General features: G+C 38.7%; 1 protein-coding gene across 7 annotated transcripts in view; it reads left to right on the top strand.

Moving 5' to 3' along the window:
* The window catches only part of LOC140738627 (uncharacterized), a 231,818-nt gene extending 215,911 nt beyond the window's left edge, over positions 1-15,907 (top strand). For 6 of the 7 annotated variants that reach the window (XM_073066214.1, XM_073066208.1, XM_073066209.1 and 3 more), the window contains 2 exons: positions 6,224-9,405; positions 14,412-15,907. In XM_073066214.1, coding sequence (XP_072922315.1) covers positions 6,224-6,328 — 105 coding nt within the window. In that variant the 3' untranslated portion in view covers positions 6,329-9,405; positions 14,412-15,907. The remainder of the gene's footprint in view (positions 1-6,223; positions 9,406-14,411) is intronic. The other variant, XM_073066212.1, reaches the window with a different exon arrangement.
* The last annotated feature ends 3,269 nt before the right edge of the window (positions 15,908-19,176 follow it).

Below are 19,176 nucleotides of genomic sequence, written 5' to 3'. Positions count from 1 at the left end.
TGTGAAATAGTGCCAGTGACCCAGGTTTTATTCCCACCGCTGCCTACAAGGAAACTGTACACTCTCCACATGACGGTGTGGGTTTCCTCCAGGTGCTCCAGTTTCCTCCCACAGTCCAAAGACATACCAGTTGATAGGTTAATTGGTCATTGTAAATTGCCCCATGATTAGACTAGGGTCGAATCAGGGGATTGCTGGGTGGCTGGGCTCGAAGGGCCAGAAGGGCCTATTCTGCGCTGAATTCAACAGATAAACGTGCATTAAATTCATGGGTCTGATCTCAAATATTGTCAGTTAAACTGGAGGGAATTGTATTGGCAAAGTTTCAAAGTCGAGTTTATGGTCGTCTTCGTAAGTAAATGTAAGCACAAGTGCAATGAAAACATTCAGCAGCATCACAGGACATAGCTTCAGCTACTCAACATTCACAAGAAAACATAAATTAACAACACAAATTATACAAGAAAAATACAATTAGAACGGAAAAAAACGTCAATATAAGTGCAAAGTGATCAATAGGTCATTAGGCGCATTTAATGTCAGAGAAATGTATACAATATACATCATGAAATTAATTTTCTTTGCAAACATCCACGAAAACAGAGGAGTGCCCCAAAGAATGAATGACAGTCAAATGTTAGAATCCCGAAGCCCCCCGGCTACCCCCTCGACGCATAGACAAAGCCCCTCCCCACTAGCAAAAAAGCATCGACACCCCCTACTAAGCACTCAAGCGTGCAACAAAGCATCAATAAAGACACAGACTTGCAGTACCCCAAAGACTGCTCGTTCACCCAGTAATTCAACATACCACAGGCTCTCTCTCTCTCCCCAATAAGGGAAAAAGAGGTGTCCCCATTTCACAGCGAGAAAGGAGACATAACAAAACAACTCGCTGATTTATGGTGTTACAAGTCTGTTATGTCCCTTTTTCCAAGCTCTGTGCCCAAAGATCTCTGGTCTCTGGGCACACAGCCAGCAACTGGCTCGCTTCTTATGATCTTCCGTCTCCCACGATGCACCAGGCAGTGGCACTGGCCTCGAGTCCACCTGCCTCCAGGGCCAAGAAAATCTGACACCCTGAAGGTGTGCTAGTCTTCCAGGACACGTCCTTGGCATATCGAGAAATGACCAGTCGTGACACCCAGAGAGCGGGTCCCATTTCCGCAAAGAACCGAAGTCAGCGTGTAACTCCAGGTCAGAGTCTTCAAAAGAACCCTGAAACGGGGAAAAAAAAGAGATAGTAAAGATAGAAATAGAGCTGTTTCCAAAGATGCAAGCAAAGGAGCCGCCGGTAGGAGCCATCATCCTAATCTCTGTCCTCCGTTGCTCTACTAAGGTGGTGATTAAGGTTGTGCAGGCTAGTTCAAAAACTGAATGGTTGAAGAGATGAAGTTATTCTTGAACCTGGTGGTGTGGGACTTTAGGTTATTGTACCTCCTGCCCAAAGACAGCACGGACCAGATGGTGAGAGTCTTTGATGATAGATGTTGCCTTCTTGAGTCAGTGCCCTGTGTTGATACAACTGATGCTAGGCCTGGACTCACAGATGAATGTTGATACAACTTGACCATGAAAGGCTTCAAGTGTAAATTATTAAGATACCTTCCAAGAGCAAGTAGACAGATCAAAGTCAATTTCAATGCTCAGCTGAAGGGTTTCCAAGCAAAATACTTGATTCTCTTAGATATTCACAAGAACTTTTCTCCCAATTTCTTATTCATATCAAGTAATGTTCTTCAAAAGACAGACTGTGCAGCAACCATTCAACTAGCAGCTTCTAAATGTAAGCCTGATGTGTAGAGGCTGTTCTATACCATCCTTGTGGTATTTGCCTACCTTTGATCTTGGCCTCAGGTTATTATCTATGCTTAGAACAGGAGCAGGAATAATATGTACAGGGAATGGATGTGGCAAAACTATTAATCAGTGACGTTTGCTGTTTCACTTCAATTTTGGAGCTAGGATTTGGTTTGTGTCAAAAATTCAGTGCCATTGACCAATGGGATTTACTAAAAGAGCAGACACCTGGTGAAGATGTGGAACTGTAGGTGAGAAAAAGAGCTCAGAATTTGTTTGGTTTGGATACAGTGCTAACTTTAGGACAAGATTTTATGAATTTAATATACTTTTAAAATTCATATCCATGTGTTAGTTTCCTATTTTAGAATTTTGAAAACATTGATTAAAAAGCTTATCCAATTATAATAATGGCAGTACTTTTTCAAATGCCATTTCACAATCCAGCATGTTAAGCACAACATCGATGGAATATTAAGCAAACACGAAGAAATCTGCAGATGCTGGAAATTCGAGCAACACACACAAAATGCTGGTGGAACGCAGCAGGCCAGGCAGCATCTATAGGGAGAAGCGCTGTCGACGTTTCGGGCCGAGACCCTTCGTCAGGGCTAACGAAGGGTCTCGGCCTGAAACGTCGACAGTGCTTCTCCCTATAGATGCTGCCTGGCCTGCTGCATTCCACCAGCATTTTGTGTGTGATGAATGGAATATTAATGTCTTTACTGCACTGAAATTAGCCCCATATTTATACACCTTACAAATGAACTCCTCCCACACTTCCTCCAATAGCTTGTGTTTCCTTCTCCTTCAGAGCTGCATCAAGCTTCCTCCTCAGAAGTGCCAGTAATATCTGTATCAAGCCTGCTCATTCTCACCACTCAGTCTGTGAAGAAATCCCTCTGAGATCATGATTTGTTATGTTAGTTGTTGGCCCATTCGTCATACCAGAGGTGAACTATAACACCACACAACTTATCATAGAAATAACAGTAGTTTGGACAGCCGCTAAGTGTAGCCATTGGACTTGCTGGAAAGAGCCCACTGCGACCAGTCACTGCATGTGGCCAAGTAACCACGGCTGCAAGGGGATTGGGTTGGGAACTCCGGGCACTGGGTGTAATCCTCTATCATCCGACCCAATTTTTTTTTGTTATACTGGAGGAAAGTCCCAAACAATCAAACACAACAAAGATTAGATAGACTGCCACTGAGTGAGTAAAAGTTTAGAATGAAGTCTGCCTACACACTTCGGTAACTTTATGTTACAGCAGGCAGAGTTGATTGGCTGTGAGAAGACCAGCTTCGTTCACAGCACCAGCTGAAACCCTAACATTCACTGGATCAGATAGGTCACTGCTTTTTTTTAATGGTGACGGCAAGGCTTGACTTGAAGGGGAACATGGCTATTATTCCTGCCCTGCAGAAATGCTTCATTTATTATATAGACAAAAGGCACATGTCAATAGTCACAAGCTCACCTGAATTTGCCTGTGTATTTGGAGGAGGAGGAAGTGTGATGGTAATATAGGGAAGTGCACATTTAATAAAAAGAACATTGCCTATTTCATTTGTCTGGTTTTAAACATTAAGGCATAAAATATTAAATAAGACAATTGACACAATGTGTGCTGCATGGTGAGTTATTACATTCTCCACAAGGGGGAGATGTTATACACCTTAAGTTTTTGAGCTGCCGGTTGCAAAGAGCTTAATAATTTAAATTACCACTATTCAATTTTGTAACTTGAAATAATTCATTTGAATCTACATTATGAGACTCTGCTCTTAACTCAAAATGTGTTGCACTGGTTTAAAACATAAGAGCTTAGTGTAAAGTTTATTAACCTCTCACCTCTCCTATTTTCTTACCTAGTTGACTCCTCCACTTCCTTTCTTTGTATCTTCATTCATTTCTTTCCAGCTGGGCATGTCTTCTCCTTCTTTCTTTCTTCTACTTCTTGGTGGTCAGAGATTCTTGTCAATAATCAGGTAAATCTACATTGTTTTTGTTTATTATTGTTTATCCAGTACTGTTTTATATTGGGCAGGATCGTGTGTAATTTTATTTTTGCCGATCTCATTCAGATCAATGCATACAAAAAGCATTGATTTTAAAATTATTGGATGAGATGTTGGAATTTCCCTCGATTCCTGCAGTCACAATATTTCCACACTATTATCAGAACAGAAGTGAAAGTCCTCTGCATCAGTTATCTAAAACGCATGGATGCATGGCATCTTTGACTATCCTTCTATCTCCCCTCAGATCTTTTATTGAGGCTGAATATTATATCTTCTGAAGATCTTTGCATCAAGAGATGAGATAAAACTTATTACCTCCAATCAAGGTGCTGTGTTAAATAGAATGCAAAAATAATTTTGTTTTAATATTAAAAGAGAACATTTGGAATTTAGTGCGTTTTCCTACCTCCCTTGCAGGAAGAGCTCAATCTAGTGAGTGTATCTAATAGGTGCCACCTTGTTTTTCTGGTCATATTTACATAGAACAGGAATGCCTCCCCATAAGACATTTATGTCAGTCCTCTTCTGTCATGACAACTCAGTAGACACTTAGGGGAAAACAAGAAAGTGAGTAGAAAGTTTGAAATGTATTCTTCTGTCCAGAGTACTCTTTGTATCGAGAGAGAATAGTCAAAGCTAAGAATAAGATTGCTCATTTTATTTCAACCAGCATTAAATTTAAATCCAGGTACCAGAGGTTGTTATCCCTGCCAGTTCTCAGATTTCATTCTAAAGAAACTTCATTTAGTGATTGCGACTACCAACTTTAAAAATCTATCATTCTTTTTAAAGGTTTGACAGTGTGTGATGGTGTTTTATTGGGCTGTGTGTCATAGTGTGCATTCATTTCAATGCTAAACTAAAGACTGTGTAAATAAGAGGACGCTTTACATTTTATAAACTGAGATAAATACGCCAATATGCTTGGTCCATGAACACCACCACGTAATTCCTTATTTTAGCATTATTTATTTATTTTGTAACTTATAGTAATTTATGTCTTCAGTGTGCTGCTGCAAAATAACAATTTTTAGTCATAGAAGAGAGTGATAATAAGCCTGATTCATTCTGTGATTCTGAGTTGCCCTTGTGCGTTGTGTAAAGGATTCGAGATTCATGCATTTTCTCACCTGTTCCAAAGTAACTTCTCGACTGTGTTGCAAGGTGTGAAACAGCAACATATGTAGTCTCTTACACTCATAGGACCCTGAAGATATAGGAGTAGAATAAGACCATTCAGTCCATCAAGTCTGTTCCACCATTCCATCCTGGCTGACTTGTTAACCCTCTCAACTCCATTCGCCTCCTCCTCCATGTAATCTCCCCGTAATTCATATCGATTGTATAACATAATGATAAAATTAAGTGTGGGTAACCCAAATTCAAGAGATTAATTAAATCCAGAATTGGGGCAGAAAGTGAGCCGTTAACATTGGCTATCAAGAGAGCAGATGACTGCGGATAAAATCCATATGTTTAATTAATGACCTTTTGTAATGGAACTTTCTGAGCCTTAGCTGGTCTGGTCAATATGAATCTTGATCCAACAAAATAATTGACTCTTAACTGTCCTCTAAGCTGGCTGAGTGAGACACGCAGTTCATGAAAATTAAGGGATGGACAATAAATGCTGCCCACATACTGCAAACAAATCCAGAACATGTATACATCTTTCCTAAGGTTTTAACCTTTCCATTCTATCTCCAAAATGCAGGTTCACAGGATTTCCATTTCTTGTACCATATAGGTTTTCCAAAGCTTTCTCTCTGTAACAAAACCTAACTACTGAGGGCCCTTTGCTCATTATTACATTTTAATTGTGGAATCATGTGGGTAAATGACAATATGGGTGAAACATTCCACCTTGGGTCTGTTATCATTTACAATGATAAGCTGATTTTTGTTTCTGCTGAATTATGTGCCGTGGTACCTGTGTTACAATGCCAACTTTGAAGTTCTTTGAACTGCGCTCAGATCTGTTGGAATGAGAATTATTCAGTCACATTGTGGAAATAAACTACCTTAATTATCTTTGCTAAATTCACAATAAATGGATTGTAAGTATATTTTGAGTTTAAGCAGCAATGTGCACGTGTGTCTAGATGCCATAGTTACAATATATTGATGGATGTTAATTTGAACACAATTTGCAATTCATCGGATTTCTACTTTAATAAGCACTTGCTTTTAAACTCCTACACATGAGTGCTGCTCAGTTAACAGAACTGCATTGTGCTTGTTTCTCCTGCTGCACATGAAAAAATCAATGATGAAGTTTATTGAACACATCACAAAGTAATGAAAAGATGCACAATGTCCATTTCCTGCGTTTGTCTTATGGATCTGCAATTTCCTTCTCTTTTCTGCCATCTTACAGTTTTTGTATTTCTGATTCTAGGATGTGAAGCCAGGAGATGTATCAAGCAAGCGCAACCTATGGGAGAATAAAACTGATTCTTCCAATGGAAAATCAGCCACCCCTTCTAAGGTCATCGTTGGATAGAAGATATATATCTATGTTCATGCCCATTCCAACTTTGTCTAAGATGTAAACTGTTCCATCCCTGGAATGGCTGTACAAAACAAAAATGTCCACCAGGGAGCTATTTAAATATTATTAGTGATTATCCAAAAACTATACTGAAATTTTTGATCCTAATCCTGTAACTTATCAAAATGAAGAAAAGTTCTGATTGGTATTTTGTGTTAAGATTAATAAGGAAGAAAGTTTAGAACAAGAGTGAAATTGATATCAGAATGGATCTTCAAAAGTTAAAAATTCCACTCACCAACACTAGAGTCAAAATCAGATCTTGAACCCCAGATGTCAGTCAGACAAGCTGGATTGAAAATCTCTTGAATGTGACTGCTTTGTATTGGTGACTGTTGACATTTTAGAACCAGCCCAATTCTTCAAAGCCGTTCACCCACCTGCTGAACCACCATTTTGCCAAGTACATTATACCAGGGAATAAAGTAAATATTTCAAGGCAGTCATATAACTTTTTTTCCCATCTATTTATCATCAAAATTTCAAACATTAATATCCCTGCCCCAGGGATAGGGGAGAGGACAGAATTGATGGAAAGGGGTGAGGAATATGAATTTGTGGCAGGGGTGGGGTAGGTGAGAGAAAATGATTTGCAAAGGGGAAAAGGGACAAAATAAGTAAGGGAAACTGTATTACCAAGGGAGAGGAGGGGGAAATGATTGGCTTGGGAGGTACCAGAAGGAGGGAAATAGATGGGATTGTAGGGTTTATTGCCATGCGTGGAAGTGCTTGGCAGTGAAGGGGGAAATAGGTCAAAACAAAATCAAGGGGACATAGGGAAGTGAACCAAATGATATGAATGCACAACAGAACAGGAAAGATCAAACTGAGGCAAAGGTATTGTTGGGTAAAAGTTAAAGGGGACAATATGTGATAATGCAGGAGCAAAAGAAGGAGGAAGATGCTGGGAGAACCTTAGAGTGGACAGATTGCTGAAGAGATACTTCACTGGGGAGAAGGTCTTTGAGGCTTTTCTGAATTAGCATATAGTATATGGATTTAAATCCCATCACGATCAGATAAGGGTTGATAATATGAAAAAGTAGCATTAAAGCAGCTAAATTTTACTTAAAATCCCGATGGATTCCAGAAAGATTGATTCAGAAGGATTTTAAGGAATTCAGACAAATTTCAAAAATAACTGTATATTAGAATAATAGTATTGACTATGTATTTGGAGACAAATTTAGCTGCATTAATCCTCCTGGTGAAGGATATATCCCCATTCTCAGTCCATCAGGTACACAAAGATACCTTGAACAGAAAATGAATGTTCCTACCCAACATCACCTTGAGGAACCTTTCTAGGAAACAAACCTATTTGTTTCCCTCTATACGACATTGCAAAGGTACTGAGAGATTTGCACACAGAAAGGTCATGAGAATGTCGCTAAAAACATGACACACTAACACTGACAACACCTCACCCCAGTCTTTCACCTGGCAATGTGAAAATTGCTTAGGTACATCTTGTCCACCAGCCAATTACTAGTTTGTCAGTCATCAGCAAAGTAGTGGGAAGATCAATCAATAGTTACCCCCAGTAGTATCTACTCAACTTTAACATTCACTGATGCTAAATGCTGAAGGGAAAGTTACTGCTCTTGACATTAAGACAACATTGAATCTGTAGCAAAACCCTTTGATAATTACTGGTGTCTTAAACACACAGGAAAATGCCCTGATTGACTGCAAGCCAATTAACACAATGCCTTAATACCTCTGTGAAAAAGTTTCCCAGAACTATGCCCCTAATCCAACAACGTTCAGCTGGTTTTAATTAAAAATCTTCTATTAGTCATTTTTGAGCACAGTTAGCTTGGATTTAATTGTTACAATCATAAAGCACTGTCAACCTAGAACATGGCCAAAGCCAATGTGAGTACAAAATGTTAGCCCACTACTGAAGTACAGAGCATCTCCCAGAAGAAAATGTAGGGGTATCTTCCCTAAACTTTAACCCCACTGGAACCAAAGTTAAGGCTAACAATATTCTGGGAATCAGCAACGCCCAAAGAATTTAACTCAACTTGCTAGGTCTCTATTGTGACTATGAAGACAAAGCACAAGCAGGTTACTCTGCAATGAATGTCTCATCTCTTGACACTCTCAGACTTTTGCAAAACTGAGTATAGGCTACTCATAATCTATCAAATACTGGATGGAAAATTGTGAATAAATTGTTCCATCCTGAAAGATGAGCTGGCAAAAACCCCTTCAAGCTTCAGTGCCCCAAGCAGATAAAATTAATGCAACTCAATGCTTCTCCGAAAGACTAATTGAGAGCCAACTCTGTGAACTCGGTAGGAAGTGAGTTAGTGTACGATATTAAACAGAGCAATGATTTGGTTTAATAAAAGAGATGATGTGGGTAATCTTTGGGGAAGTGAAGCTTTTGAGAGTTTGCAAGCAACAGGCTCTTCCATCTTTTTTTAAAAAGAGGAATTAAAATCATATTCATTGCTAAGTTTAAAAAGTGCTTGTAATAAACAGTAGAATAGATTGTTTAAATGTGCAAGTTCAATCATTCTCAATAGAACATATCACCTGACTAATTTTCTATCTTAAGGTCTAGATTCCCTTTGTAGGTTCTGAATGCTCAGCTCTTTCTCTCCATTCCAAGCAAGTAAAGGAACCTTGTATGCAATTTCCGATCAGACTAACATTAGGACATCTACTGAATTGACAACTCTCCTGGGATTTAATCTATTTTTTTAAATCTATAAATTTTCAATTAAACCTAACATGAATCTCAAGGTAGTATATGGTGATATATACGCACTTTGATAATAAATTTACTTTGACTTTGAAATTTAAACTACACTTGGAAAATATACTTAGCAGATCTGACACAGAAGATAAGTAATCTGAAAATGGATTGAAGGGAGCACTGCTGGGCAGGGGAAGATGGGCACAAAATGGTGTAACTTAAACACTAGGAAAAAAGATAACTGTTGCCTTTTGTCACACCTAGATTACAGCCGGAAGTAAGCTCAAGTCCGCAGAGGGTCACTGCAGTTAGACTAATGGTAAGTGACTTTCATAAGCACTTCAGTTTGGAAAATTAACATTATGTTCAGGTATGTGCAATATGTGCACAGTACTATTTCAGTCTATACTGACAGTTACTAATGAATGCTAGCAGCTGAACATTAAAATATTTTATGGTGCTTTCAATAGTGTTTCTCCTGCATCAGCAGAAAGGCTGCAAAATCATAAACCTGAGCAAGCAGTAGCATTAAGAATAAACTGCACACTCACTCTTCAAAGGGCAACCAAAAAATAGCCACTGTGATAAATGGCTGCCCATGTGCTAGTACATCTTTTTCTCTCTCTGTAAATAACTATATTTACCAAAAAGGTGATAAGTCAAGTGTTTATTTCTCTTGGAGAATGTTTTAAAATATTAAAATGTCAACTTTGCATTGTCTTGTCTAAATTTAAATAGACATTGGAATCTGAACCGGGCTTGCTGAATCACATGTGAGACCTTGTGTTAAAATAGAGAGCATATCAAAATTGGCTGCTAATCACCCTATAGTTGCAATGGGGTTTCAAAATGCCTTATCCACTACACAAAGAAAAAAAAACTAGAGTCGTATCAATGTATCTAAAGGCAACTGGGTATTGTTTTGGACTGTTGTGTGGAACTCAGTGAAGTTAACATCTTGCCAAATACAGATAATTACATAGGGTTGATTTGAGCAAGGATTGAAGGCTCATTGTGAGATGGAGTCGCCTGGGACTATACTCTTTGGAATTCAGAAAAATGAGAGGGAATCTTATAGAAACGCACAAAATTTTGAAAGGGATATATAAGATAGAAGTAGGAAAGTTGTTTCCATTGGTAGGTGAGACTAGAACTAGGGGACATTGCCTCAAGATTCAGGACAGCACATTTAGGACGGAGATGAGAAGAAACTGTTTTTCCCAGAGAGTGGTGAATCTGTGGAATTCTCTGCCCAGGGAAGCAGTTGAGGCTTCTTTACTAAATATATTTAAGATAGTTAGATAGATGTTTACATAGTAGGGGAATTAAGGGTTATGGGGAAAAGGCAGGTAGATGGAGCTGAGTTTACAGACAGATCAGCCGTGATCTTATTGAATGGCAGGGCAGACTCGATGGGCCGGATGGCCTACTCCTGCTCCTATTTCTTATGTTCTTATGTTCAGAAGATGTTAGGGCAATTATTCTGACACAGATTTCCGTTTCATTCTACACACTAACCTGTCATAAGCTGTAGTCAAATCATATTTACAGTGAGACCAGATAAAGCTGGGAAAGTGTTTTGAGATGTAGGTGATAAAACACATCAACTCCTGCCAATGAATTGACGCAGATCAGCTCCAGTTTGCCTACCAGCATAACAGGTCCACAGCCGATGCCATCCCATTGACTCTTCATTCAGCCCTGGCATACCTGGACAGCAAAGATAAATACATCAGGATGCTCTTTATCAAATACTGCTTGGCATTTAATAATATCATCCACTCAAAACTAATCATTAAGCTTAAAGGTATTGGCCTCTTTACCTCCTTGGGCAATTGGTTTCTAATTTCCTCACTTGCAGACCCCAACCTGTTCAGATTGGTAACAACATCTCCTCCAGAAGGTCCATCAGCACAGATGCACCACAAGGCTGAGTGCCTAGCCCCCAGCTCTACTCCCTTTACACTTAAGACTGTGTGGCTAAGCACAACTCCAATGCCATATTTAAGTTTGCTGACAACACCACTGTCATTTGATGAATCAGCATATTGGAGGGAGATTGAAAATTGGGCACAGTGGTGCCAGAACAACCACTTTCACTCAATGTCAGCAAAACCAAGGAGCTGATTTGGGAGGAAGAACCAGAGGTCCATGAGCTGTCCTCATTGGGAGGTCAAAGGTAGAGAGTTTAAATTTCTCAGTGTTATAATTTCAGAGGACCTGTCCTGGGTCCAGCAAGTAAGTGTAATTGTAAAGAAAGTATGGCAGCACCTTTACTTCCTTACAAGTTTGCAAATTTTGACATGATACCTAATACTTTGAGAAACTTCAATAGATGTGTGGCGGAGAGTATATCAACTGGTTGCATGGCAGTCTGGTACAGAAACACCAATGCCTTTGAATGGAAAATCCTATAAAAACAGTTAATATGGCCTAGTTCATCATGTGTAAAGTTCTCCACTCCACTGAGCACATCTACACAGAGCATTGTCGTAGAAAAGCAGAATTCAGCATTAGTCATCCCCACCACCCAGGTCATGCTCTATTCTTGCTGCTGCCATCAGGAAGAAGGTACAGGAGCCTCAGGACCCATACCACCAAGTTTAGGAACAGTTATTACTCTTCAACCTTCAGGCTCTTGAACCAGTGGGGATAACTTCATTCAACTTCACTTGCCCCATCACAGAACTGTTCCCACAACCAATGAACTCACTTTCAAGAACTCTTCATCTCTCATTATCAATATTTATTGCTTATAATAATAATTATTATTTTCTTCTCTTTTATATTTGCAGTTTGTTGTCTTTTACACATTGATTGCTTGTTTGCCCTTTTAGGTGAGGTTCTTTCATTGATTCTATAGTATTCCTTGGATTTACTGAGTATGCTCACAAAAAAACAAATCTCAGGGTTGTTTCTGGTGACATATATGTACTTTGATAATAAATTTACTTTGAAGGAAGCAATATGGAGAGTAAATCAGAGATAGAATTCCAATATTGATGATCTTTTGTTAGAACTGGATTAACAGTTAAGTAAGGGAAAAATTTAGGACTTCTCACATAGATGTATGATTAGCATTTGGTTTTTACACAACACTAAAAATTCATTCAGCAGCCTTTGTGGAAAGGGAAACAGAGTCAACGTTTCACATCAAAGATTCTTCATCAAAACTTGAAGAAGTGCTTTATTTCTCTCTCCACAGATGCTGCCTGTCCTGCTGAGAATTTCCTTAATACAAGAGTTGTGATCATTTGGTCCTGCAGATTTATCTAACCCTAACCCCATACTGTTTACATTTACTGCTCACATTAATTATATTTGTTAAGTTCAATTTACTTTGTGTTATCTTGTGGCATAGGTTGGTTGTCTCCTTAAACAGATACGTGTAAACAGATATGCCCAGAAAGTGGACCCATTTTCAGCTAATATCGATGTGAATATCTTCTCCAAAGCATTGCATTTTATTCCTGTTTTGAAGTATTTGTTCCCAGCCTTATTGAAATTTGCCAATTGGGAAATCAGACTAGGCACCTCCAATTGTGGTACATCCTCACAAGGGTATCATTTCCCCATTGAATATCATGCTCACGAGGACCTCGCCAATATCCACAATATCCATTAATTCTTAGCAAAAGAAGATGGATCATGAGCCACTTTTGCTACTAACTCTCAATAAAATACAAAGTGCATTATATTGAAAATGGTGATTTAAAGTATCAGATCTGGAACATCATTTTTTATATATTAATCTTCCCGAGTTCACTTTAATACTGAATGTTAGAGATCATATTGCTGTCAGCCCAGAGTACTGATTGAAGCATCATTGCACCAGTACCTCCATGTCTCAGAAACGTCAGTCCAAGGCTGTGATGCTGATGGTGATGTAGGGGCACCCACTGCAAGGAATGGAACTGTCACACATTCTGTATTGGAGGGAACCTCCATTTGTAGACACACGTGCTTCTACTATTCCATAAACCCCTTCAATTTTTCACCATTTCTGTGCAATTTTCTACTAAATCATGCAATAATTTTAATTTATTTAAACTGAACTTAATGCGATGCTTTAAAAGAATTTAACTTTCCCCCAACTTTTCCCGCATTTCTGTTTATTTGCATTTGCCATTATGAACTCTAATTTTGTAAAAAAAAATCTTAATGTGGAAATCTGCTGTCAACATTTTCTAGATATTCAATGCCTTTACCACTTGTTGAATTCCATTCTATGCAGAAATTACATTTTCCTAATATAATAATAAACTTTTATTTGTTTCGTGCTTTGCAGTCTCTGTAGTCCTTCCACCGTATTGGCTCAACCTGAGCTCTGTGGGCACATTCTCTCAGAGTGCGATTCCCTTATAAGTTCCTTGATTTGACTCATTGCTCATCAACTACCCCTGACTACCTGCATTGCATTTTCTCTGTTTATGATGTTCTGTATTTGTTCCCTTTTGTTCTTACATGGAATGACCTGTCTGGATGACACACAATTTAAACCTTTTCAGTCAATACATGTGACAATAATGAACTAATTGCAAACTAATTCTTGAATCTTTCCGTCAGTTACTGTGTATTGAAGATTTTGCCTCTCCTTTACCACTATCTCCAAAACATCTAATGATTAAGTAGCTTGAACCTTTTTTCCCTTTTCCCTCTGACCTTTTAGTTAGTTTTCCATAATCATCGTACCTTAGTAGAGAAACGTGTTTCTCATTTTTTTTAAAGCTGTATTAAGAACTCAGCAACTGAGCCAGTGGTTTTGAGTGATAGCAAGTTATTAAAAACTATCACTTTCCAGTTAGGAAAATAAGAGATCTGTTGCTTATGTAACTTATCCATGTCAAGAACTACATGATGTATTAGAGCCACATGCATGTGTTTTAAAAAGTCAGTACTTTGAATAAATGTATCCTCATATTGTTGTGGAAGGATTGATTGGAGTTACAGAACAGGATTTGCTATGGTATTCTTCTTAAAAGCATGGAGTAAATGAAAAAAGGAACTTCCAGGTATTTCTGAATCAGCTGTTTTTCTTTCTGCTTCTCCTGCAGATTGATTGAAGGGAACAGGAGTTCTTTGATGTTCCATTTTTAGGTTGGCTGGATTTGGTTGCCAAGTATTGTTCAATTTTCAGGCCCTGTTAATTGTGATTGCTACTTGATGCCAATAGCATATACGCCCATGTTTTCAATATTTTTATTTATCCATTCAGCATATGATGTTAACATCACACATTTCTGAACTGCACATAAGGTTTGGTTTTGATCTATTTATACTTTATTTTTGGCACAGAACAAATCTGATTTCTCTTTCTTTCTTCAGCAGGGACGGCACATTATGCAAAGCAACCTTAGAGAAATCTTCACAGAATACTGGCCCATGTAGTTCTGAGATGCCTTGTCGAGCTTTTTATATTTATGTAAACACAAGAGATTCCCACAGATGCTGGAAACCCAAAGCAACACCCACACAAAACGCTGGAGAAAATCAGCAGGATTTACGTAGTATTTTATTAGCAAAAAGTTTCTCATTGTCCCAACCAAAGCCATTTGTAATATCACAGCATTACAAATCTGTATCTGCAAATGAAGTCATTGGTATATTGCCTTTATACAGATCAAAGTCACGGTTATTGAAAAAACAAAATGTGCTGTGACATTTGAACATTTAGAAGATTGATTATACATATTTTAAAACAAAATTAATTTAAAAACAAAATAAGATTTTTTTCATGAATTCTTAGTTGAGTTAAATAATAAAACCAGTATGATTTGTAATCAGACTTTCTCCTCAATTTTGAGTGCTCTGCCTAATATGTCATTTTTTTTCATTTTTGTTAAATATGTTTTAATAGGTTTAAAATTGATTTGTAATAGTGGTACTGATTATGGATTGGTTCATTTTGCTCTGAATGGAGGAACATAGAGCAAAGGTGATTCATTACAGATAACAATCACAACTTCTAGCTTTGTAGTGTAACAAAAATAGAATGCTTTTTAACTAGCTTAAAATGCTAGATCATATATTCAGCAATAAACCAAATAGCAGCCTACATCACAGTGTATTTGAAAAGTTCACACTTTCTCCTGAAATTTTGTTCCGTCATCAGGCCTTAGATGTTCAAAGTGAATTCTGAAGCAAACAAAAGATATAGAATCTGCCTCAAAATTATAAAAAAAAGTATCATTATATTTTAAGGGATGAATGTGCGTGCGTGTGTGTATGCATTGATGTGTGTGTCTGCAAGGAGATTGGAATACGGACATGGTATTAAGAGATTAAAAAAAAAGGGGTTATGAGTTCTCAGAAACACTGAATTTCCACTATGCATGTCACAGGAGTTGTACCACATACATTTTGATACACTTTTATTTATATCTTAAGCTGTATATGTGACAATACACAAGAGTGTAAAGGTCTTGGTCTGGAAAGAATTTGGAATTTATAATACATGGAACAGTTTAATGTTGAGACTGAATAGGAAAACAGGCTTACATCACTCTTGTATTTAGTCATCTCGGCATAAAGTCAAATAAAGGTGAAAGGACAACCCAAAGATGTGCTACAACTGCTACGCTATGTATCATTTTGTTTTTTTTTTTGTTTACATATAACATGAAATGCAAATGCACTCAATTATTGTATAGGTCTGAAAATAAAACTATGCAACTTTTATCTTAAATCATCTGCTTTTTGCCATTTTGTGAACACTACAACTAGTTACGGCGTATTAGGCAACTGCATTTTTCATTAAAACTGTTTAAAAAAACAATGTATTATGAAAATGGCAATTCACAATAAATAGATTATTTCTAGAAGCTGACTCAGAATGTTTATTAGACAGAGAACTAATCTAAATTTACCCTGACATGTGTTTTACCATAGTTAACGTTGACTATCATTCAAGAATAGATAGAAATATAAATGCTCTTCAACTGAGCATCCACTGTTGTAATTGAAGTGGAGAGTTTTGTTTTTGTGTGGTCTGGAAGTACCCCCCAGCTTTGCTTTTATAAAGGCATTAATGTCAAGGAACAACTTTGTTTCCCATATGCATTTACATGTTTCATGAATTTGCTGTGGTGTGTTAGTCAGGCTGCGACATGCAACCAAACAACAATAACAGGTGTTACAGGGAGACAGTCAACCCAAGGCTACAGAAGACTGATAAATGGGTGATTGTCAGGAAAGGGAGGGAGAATGTCAGATAGTGGAGAACACCCCTGTGGCTGTCCCCCTCAACAACAAATACGGTTGGGAGGAGACAACATTCCTGGGTGAAGCAACAGCAGCCGTGCCTCTGGCACTGAGTCTGGCCCTGTGGCTCAGAAGGGTAGGGAACGGGAGAGGATGGCAGCAATAATAGAGTCTCTATAGCTAGGCTGACAGATCAGTGACTCTGTGGACGTGAAAAAGAAAGAAGGATGGTAATTTGCTTCCCAGGTGCAAAGTTCTGTGATGTTTCTAAACGTGTCCACACTATTCTGAAAAGGGGTGGGGGGGTGAACAGCCAGAAATTGTGGTACATATTGGTACCAACAACATAGGTAGAAAAAGGGAGGAGGTCCTGAAAACAGAATACAAGGAGTTAGGAAGGAAGTTAAGTAGCAGGACCCCAAGGGCAATAATCTCAGGATTGCTGAGATCCTGAAACTCCACCTACAAAGATTCGGCATTCTTTGACCCTTTATCACCTCTTTCTAAAGATATATTTCCATATCTTACCAACAGAGCCACACCACCACTTATACCTTCCTGCCCGTCCTTTTCAGACAAAGTATATCCTTTGATGTTAAGCTCCCAATTATGACCTTCTTTCGGCCACAATTCAGTGATGCCCACAATGCCATATCAACCAATCTCTAATTGTGCCATGAGTTCATCCACCTTGTCCCAAACTCTATGTGCATTTAAATACAGCAGTGAGGATAGGAATAGAATGAAGTGGCAGATAAATGTGTGGATGAAAAACTGGAGCATGGATTCAGATTTCTGGATAATTGGGACCTCTTTTGGGGCAAGTGTATAAAAGGGACACGTTGCATTTGAATCGGAGGGGGACTAATATTCTTGTGGGCAGATTTACTAAAGCTGTTGGGAGTGGTTTGAACTAATATGGCAGGGGGATGGGAACCAATATGATAGAGCTGAGAATGAGCCAGCAGGTTTACAAATAGATGGGTATAATATGAATGTAAGGAAGGACAATTGGGTACAAATGCAGAGTTAAATTCTACTACAGAGGCAACATTCAAAAGGGAGAAGGATTCAGGACTGAAGGTGCTGTATTTAAATGCACATAGAGTTTGGGACAAGGTGGATGAACTCATGGCACAATTAGAGATTGGTTGATATGGCATTGTGGGCATCACTGAATTGTGGCCGAAAGAAGGTCATAATTGGGAGCTTAACATCAAAGGATATACTTTGTATGAAAAGGACGGGCAGGAAGGTATAAGTGGTGGTGTGGCTCTGTTGGTAAGATATGGAAATATATCTTTAGAAAGAGGTGATAAAGGGTCAAAGAATGCCGAATCTTTGTAGGTGGAGTTTTTGCAGATATGAAGACAGGTGGAGAGGGAGGTAGTGCAGAGAATGAAATGCGATTACAGAAGGATTAGGCATATTAGAAGAATGGGCAAAAAGTGGCAGATGGAATACAGTGTTAGGAAATGCAGGGTAATGAATTTTGGTAAAAGTAACACAAGTACCGACTATAATCTAAATGGCAGGAAAATTCAAACATCAGAGGTGCAAAGGGACTTAAGAGTCCGTGTACAAGACTCCCAGAAGAATAATTTACAGGATGAGTCTGTGGTAAAGAAGACAAATGCAAGGTTGGCATTCATTTCAAAAGCAATAGAGTTTAAAAATTCTGAGACTGAAGGGGTTAACATATCAGGAGCATTTGGCAGCTTTGGGCCTGTACTCACTGGCATTTAGAAGAACAAGCGGGGATCTTATTGAAACCTACTGAATGTTAAAAGATTTTAATTCCACATCCCATTCCCATTCTGATATGTCTATCCATGGCCTCCTCTACTGTCAAGATGAAGCCACACTCAGGTTGGAGGAACAACACCTTATATTCCGTCTAGGTAGCCTCCAACCTGATGGCATGAACACTGATTTCTCTAACTTCCGTTAATCCCCCCTTCCCCTTCTTATCCCATCCCTTATCTATCTATTTATTATTTCCCCTTTTTTTCTTCTTTTCTCTCCCTCTTTTCTCTCTTTCTCTGTCCCTCTCACTATCATTCCTTGCTTGGTCTCCATCTCCCTCTGGTGCTCCCCTTCCCCTTTCTTTCTCCCTAGGCCTCCCGTCCCATGATCCTTTCCCTTCTGCAGCTGTGTTTCCCTTTTGCCAATCATCTTTCCAGCTTTTAGCTTCATCCTTCCCCCGTCTTCTTTTATTATTTCAGATCTCCCCATCCCCTCCCACTTTCAAATCTCTTACGATCTCTTCTTTCAGTTAGTCCTGACAAAGGGTTTCAGCCCGAAACGTCGACTGTACTTCTTCCTATAGATGCTGCCAGGCCTGCTGCGTTCCACCAGCATTTTGTGTGTGTTGCTTGAATGTTAAAAGGACTAGATAAGGTGGATGCAGAGAGGATGTTCCCTCTGGTGGAAGTGCCAGAACTAGAGAGCACTGCCTCAAAGTTGAAGGGCGACCCTTAAGAGCAGAGTTAAGGAGGAATTTTTTTTAGCCAGAGCGTGGTGAATCTGTGGGATGTTGAGCCACGGATAGTTGTGGAGGCCAAGACCATGACTATATTTGAAGAGAAAATTGATAGATTCCTGATTGGTCAGGGCATCAATGGTTATGGTAAGAACACAGGTGTATGGTGATCTGGGATCAGCCATGATGAAGTAGCAGAGCAGACCTGATGGGCTGAATGGCCTAGCTCCGGTTCTATGTCTTATGGTCAAACATTAAACAATTATAAAGAATATAGAATTATATAAAAAATAAAGTTAGAGGTTAAAGTGGGGATATGGAATAAAATATACTAAATACCAGTATGTATTTTCAATGTAAGCAGTATTATAAAAAGTGGTTTAAAGTGTATACAGTGACTGAGGTAAT

The sequence above is a fragment of the Hemitrygon akajei genome, chromosome 14 (genome assembly GCF_048418815.1).
Source record: "Hemitrygon akajei chromosome 14, sHemAka1.3, whole genome shotgun sequence".
Lineage (NCBI taxonomy): Eukaryota > Metazoa > Chordata > Chondrichthyes > Myliobatiformes > Dasyatidae > Hemitrygon > Hemitrygon akajei.
This window is presented reverse-complemented; position numbering and strand designations above follow the sequence as displayed.